Here is a 6474-nt window from a genome sequence, read left to right as displayed (position 1 = left end):
TAGTTTAGTTCTTCAGCGTTACTCTTCATTTTTCTTTAGATGATTTTAGAATTCCCTCTTTGTTTTTAATTGTGGCAAATATGACCATGTTATACCTTAGTGTTTTTCTTTTGGAGTCTCTTCTATTAAAAGTTTACTCAGTGTCTTGGATGCATATTCTCTTTCATGAAATTTGGAAAGTTTTCATCTAGTAATTCTTCTATTTTTTTCCCAGTACCTTTTTTTTCCCTCCAGGTAACTCTTCCAAATTTTTTCAGTGTCTTTTTTTTTCTTCCTCTTTTCTATCATTCAGTTATACACGTTATTCCTCTTGATGGTGTCCCACTTTATTACTAGGCTTTCTTTATTTTCTTTCCTTTTTGATTTTTGCATTTTGCTCTAGGAAGTCAGTGTTGAGGGCTCTGTCTTCTATTTTGTTGATTCTATATTCTTTTTCTCTCTTCAGTTCTGCTCATCTGTCCTTCAACATGTTGACAGCTTCAGATATTCTCCCCCAAATTGGATTATTGGTTGTTGTTGTTGTGTTTTTTAAAAATTTTCAGTGTTTACTAATTACTTATTGGTTTAATCTGTTTTATCTTGTATTATCTTCTTTAATCACTCTTGACTTTAGATTGTCAATCCTTGCAATTTTCTGACATTTTCTTTTACACATTAAAAATGTTTGACCATTGTTCTTTTGAGTTTTATGGCAAGAAGTTTAAGTAGACTTTCTGCCTTCAAGAAATCCATTGATTCTGTGTTTAGGTTACTTTCTTGGGGCAATATTGTGCTTTGGTTTTATGTGTGATGTGAAGTAGTCTGCTCTTCTGTGTCATCACTGTGACAAAGTTTTGTGTGTCTGGGGTCTTAGCTGATCCTAGATCTGGCAACCTTGGCTAGAGAGCTCACTGTTCCAATGGAGGAGAATACAACCTGTCCTGCCTGAAGACCTCTCTGGTAACTAGACTTAGGGGAAATCTTGCCTTGGTTGGGGAACTCCACAGTCCAGGCAAGTGGAGGGTCACCTAGCCTGCCTGAAGTCTTCAGTTGGTGGTAAAACTTGCCTTGGCTGCAAAGTTTACTAGGAGGGGAACTCTTTCTTTCTTGAAATCCTTCCTCTCTGGTCAAGGAATTGGACAAATGAAGATATTTTGAAGTGATTGAAACAAGAAGTTCATAAATTCTGACTGTGACATTGGTAGGATATGTGAGACTTCCCTCTTCCTCCTTTGTTTGATGGCCTACATATTAATTTTTCCTATGTTGGCTTTTATTCTTTAAGTCACTTGCATAATTTAAACTGTTCGGTAGGTAGCATTTTTCAAAGTTAAGTTAGAAGAGACCTGTTAAAGAAACTTTGGAAATATTAGTAAGAAAATTTACTTTGATTTTTGATGCATAGTACTGGCAAAGAAACCACTCAAAGGAATGAAATGAGTTTAGAGAAAATGTTTAAAGCCTGTTGATACTTTTCATATGACCATATTAGTACTATGAATTGCTTTTCTTTCTAAAAGTTTTGATTCATTTCTCCCTCAAGTTACCTCAAACTCATGCAGTAACATTGATTGCATTCTTTAAAACATTAAATACACATTTTTTACTCTTTCCTGATTTACTCCTTCCCAATTAATAATTTCATTACCCCTTTAAGTTCTTAATATTTCAACTTATTGTTGTCACTTTGACCCCATATAAATGTTTTTGCCTCCCAAATCCAACAGTGCTTTTATTCTAGTGTGAAGAAGGCAAGCAATAAGTTATAGGCAAAACAAAATATGAATGTCACTATGGTTGTGTATTGTCAAGTTGACTCTGACCCATCACAACTCCAGGTGACATGGTAGAATTGCCCTGTTTAGTTTCCTAGGTTGTGATTTTCCTTCTCCCCACCCCCCTTTTTCTGGTATGAGGGGTTTTTTTTGTTTTCTTTTTTTCTTTTTATTTTGTGTACGTGTACCGTCAAATCAGATCTGACTGGTTACAGGAGGATATTGCGCCTCCTTCTCCGGCAGAGCGTCTGGTGGATTCGAACCATGTTCCTCTGGGATTGCAGTGCAGTTTCTTGCCACTAGGCCACCAGAGCTCCCCTTGGTATGAGTTTTTAATGTGTGTGGGTTTGGGTCTGTTTTTTTTTAAATATCTTGCAATTCTTAATTTTTTAAATTTTTCACTGGTTTACCCACAATGTTTGTATATATTAGTGTATGTATTTCTGTGCAGGTTTTCAACCACAACAGATAAATAAAAAACTTATTAAAACAACGAAACCAAAGCTAATGAAGGAGAATGATTTATGAAACAAAATGTAAATGAAGTACAATGTGAAACACAATGTATACTAACTCTGCATGCAAACATGCAAACCAATGCTTTTTTTTTTTTAAGAAATGTAGTTTGTGCTCTTTGGGGTCAGAGATTTTTGTGGCAGACCTATAAGAGAGTCACAGAAGAGAAATAGGAGACCCAATATGAGACAGAGCTGACCCAGGACTGCTACCTTATGGAACCAGAACCAGAAAAGTTACGGGGAGATACCATAATTCGAATAACTAATAAAGCTTAGTAGCACTGGCCTAAACCCATAAGATTGAAGGCTGAAGGGCCTGAGAGCACATTTCAGAAGCTAATCTGACTGAGGAATTGTTATCTTGTTGCCAACTTGAATTGTTACTTTATAATTTACCTAATAAACCACATAATAGTAACAACAACAACAACAAAAACCAACCAACCAAAAAAATGAAAAAAATCAACCCAAAATCCAAACACAGATATGCTACAGCAACAAAGAGGGAGGTTGCTAATCCTTACTCTGCAAATTGTGCAATTTTCAGAAGGTTCATCAATTGTTACTGAATACTTAGCTCCATTGGCTTCCAGAGGAAGGGATGTGAGTTTGGGTTCTTTTTTTTTTTTTATTAATTTAGGTTGTTTATTTTTCATTTCAATGAACATCTACAGAGATTTTGGGATTCCATTCATGCATTGTTGCACCCTTCTCCCCGCACAAACCCCTCCCCCTCGCCCCCATTTGGTCCTCTCCTTGAAAAGCAAAAGAAAAACTCCCTCATTGGGTACGCAATCCCCCCCGCACCTCCCCAAACCCCACCCCCTACCCCCAAATATAATCCACTCTGCAACCCTCATTGCATACTCCTACGATAAAAATAATGCCCTAAAATATAATACTTTTAGACTATTCTCTCCCCCATAGACTTCAATGCCGTAAACATATTTCATTCAGTTTTTCTCAGTCTTACCCCCACCCCAATGCCAGCCTCATTCTACAACAGTGGCACCATATAGCATTTGTCCCTTTGTGACTGAGTTTGGGTTCTTAAATGATGGCATTATATGAGGCAGATCTCTGTCTGTCTCTGAGGCAGGTATCCACTGCAAGCCTAGAGACCCTGTTCTATGACTTCTGTTTCACTGGTTTATATGTTAAATGTATTTTGAAAATAGTAAACTGGGCTAACTTCAAATATTAATTTATTAAGACATTCTATTATAGAATATTTGTCTAAACAAGAAAAATAATTAAACTCATTTTCATTTTATCTTCTAGGAACATTTGGTTTAAAGAAATCATGGTATTTTCCCTTTACCCTATCATATTGGAAGAATATACGTGGCTTGGTGGAGAAAAAGTACTATATAAATTCCAATCTATTATTCTTCAATGAGAACTTTGTCAGTAAAGGTTTGTAAGGAGCCAAACTGTTGGCTGCATGTTAATTCTGCTCAATGTTATACTTTGATTTTACAGTTCTCTTCTAGTTGAATAGTTGTAAATTTGGAAGTACATTCCCTTTAGGCTGCTTCCAGGCTTTCTTTGGGCTTAGAGACAAAGTGATGAGAACAAGTGCCGGAAGTCAGTGTCTTTTTTTAAAAAAAAAATTTCTACTAGTTTACAAAATTTGAATACATTGTTTTTAAGAACAAATTATTTCAATTTCCCTTACCCTATCCCCATCAAATTGTACAACCCCATGATTAATTCTCCCTCCCCCTGCACATCCTCATCCCTCTGCTTCCACTCTCTCCTACCCCTTTTGGATCCTTATAGTCATTCTACAATAATGGTTTTATACAATATTTATCCTTTTGAGACTGAATTAGTTCACTTAGTATAATGTTCTCCACTCCGTCTCAAGTCAGGTAATAATTTATAAAATCATTGCTCCTCGGTGCTGCATAGTACTCCATTGTGTGAATGTACCATAATTTCTCAATCCGTTAATTTGTGGTTGGATGTTTGAGCTGTTTCCATGTTCTTGCAATTATGAATAATGATGTTATGAACATTGGTGTACAAGTCTCCTTTTGTGCCTCAGTTCTAATATTCTGAGGGTAAATTCCAAGTAGTTAAATAGCTGGGTCATGTGGAATTTTGATGTTCAGCTTTTTGAGGAAGCACCAGATAGACTTATTTTACAAACCCACCAGCAATGTTCCCTTCTTGCTACAACCTCTCCAAAATTTATTACTTGCTGCTCTGATAAACTTTGCTACTGTTACTCAAGTGAGATGTTACCTCATTGTGGTTTTGATTTGCATCTCTCTTTTTGCTAGTGATTTGGAGCGTTTCCTCATGTGTCTGTTGGTTGTGCAAATATCTTCCTCTTTAAGAATTATTTACATGTCTTTTGCCCATTTTGTAATTGGGTTATCAGTCTTTTTCTTGTGGAGGCCCAGGAGTATTCTGTAAACTTCTGTTGTAAGACTCTTGTCTGAGATGGTATTACCAAATGATTGTTCCAAGTATGTAGATTTTCTTTTCACCCTGTTGGTAAAAGGTTTTGATGCACATGTGGATTTGAAATTCAGAAGGTCTCATGCATCAATTTTAACTCTTTAGATAGTGTATTTCTGGTTCTATTTGGCAGTCTCTTTATACCTTGGATTAGTGCTTCTAAGCTTGATCCCAGTTTGTCTCTTATGATTGTTATGGTTTGGGGCTTTACTCCCAGGTCTCTGATTGATTTTTGTGTGTGGTGTGAAATGTGGCTTCTGTTTCAGCTTTCTGCAGGTGGAAATCCAGTTTTGCCAGCATCATTTGTTAAAAACATTGTCATTTCCCTATTTAATAGCTTTGATTTCCGGATTCTTAGTTCAGTTCCATTGGTCTATGTGCCTGCCTTTGCACCAGTACCGTGCTGTTTTTGTTACTACTTCTGTGTAGCAGGTTTTGAGGTCAGGGAGTGCTATGCCTCCAACCTAATTTTTGTTTCTCAGAAGTGTTTTGCTTATTCAGGGTCTCTTAACCTCTCCAAATAAATTTGATAATAACAAAGAGAACTCTGAGAAGGAAATCAAGAAAGCAATGCCATTTACAATAGCCAATCACAAATTGAGGTACTTGTGAGTAAACCTAACTAGAGATACAAAAGACCTATACAAAGAAAACTACTGAGAATTTCTGCAAGATACAATAAAAGGTCCAAAGAAATGGGGAAATATGACCTTTTCATGGATAGGGAGACTCAATACTGTGAAAATGACAATCCAACAAAAATCAATCTACATGTTCAATGCAATCTTAATCCAGATTCCAAATATATTTTTTCAAGGTGATTGAATGAGAAATTTTCAAATTTATTTGGAGAGTCAGTGCCTTTTTATAACATTTTCTCTGCATAGATAAAGGATTCCTAAACCCTGACTGTGGATGTTCCCATTACTGACTGTACTCTCGTTCATCTTTGAATGATGTACCTTTCTGCATAGAATATAATTGATGAAACTGATGCTTATTTTTAAAATTAATGTGAAAATAAAACAAAAAATTTACAGTTATTATGTAAACATAATTTACAATTTTCTAGTTATTTTCACAAAGGCTAACTCTTTTTATTACACTGCCATTTTCAAATGGAGAAACTATTTCTTAGAAATAAGGAAGTGGAACTGACATTGGTCCATCCCAGTTCCCACAAAATGACTGCTTCAGAGAAAATATGTACATGTATTTATTTATGGTTTTGATGCTATTATGTAACTAACACATTTTCAGAGACAGTAAATCACACAAGGAAACATTGTCTATTCTTTCATAGAGTAGCTGGTGGATTCAAACTGCATACCTTTTGGTTTGCGGTACAACTCTTCACCACTAAGTCACTAGAGCTCATTATGTTTATCTATATTGATTATAAAATTATATATATTTATATAATATAAGTATAGAGGTATGACAGAAATAATCTCCCATTATAATCATTCTAACTATTGTAATTACATATCAATATTATAATTTTTTTCCTGATTGGATAAGTAAAGTATGAAGCAGCAAATTTGGAGCATATGAATAACCATTAAGTTGACTCAATGTCACTCAACAACTGTTACCTCCTAGAAGATTATCTTTTGGGAATATTTTGTTATGTGACTCAATTGTCTATCAGATTTATCTGTATATATATATATATCCACATATGCACATGAGTTTTTACATTATCTTAATAACAAAATGTATCAGAAGGATTA

General features: G+C 35.2%; 1 protein-coding gene across 1 annotated transcript in view; it reads left to right on the top strand.

Moving 5' to 3' along the window:
* Window positions 1-6474, top strand: part of LOC102848396 (ATP-binding cassette sub-family A member 13-like) — a 619024-nt gene that overhangs the window by 108128 nt on the left and 504422 nt on the right. The window contains exon 7 of the mRNA XM_006902979.1: window positions 3554-3688. Coding sequence (XP_006903041.1) covers window positions 3554-3688 — 135 coding nt within the window. The remainder of the gene's footprint in view (window positions 1-3553; window positions 3689-6474) is intronic.

The sequence above is a fragment of the Elephantulus edwardii genome, unplaced genomic scaffold (genome assembly GCF_000299155.1).
Source record: "Elephantulus edwardii isolate Elephantulus edwardi_28Jun2011 unplaced genomic scaffold, EleEdw1.0 scaffold00482, whole genome shotgun sequence".
Taxonomy (NCBI): Eukaryota; Metazoa; Chordata; class Mammalia; order Macroscelidea; family Macroscelididae; genus Elephantulus; species Elephantulus edwardii.
Note: the sequence above shows the minus strand (reverse complement) of the source record. Positions and strands in the feature narration are given on the sequence as shown.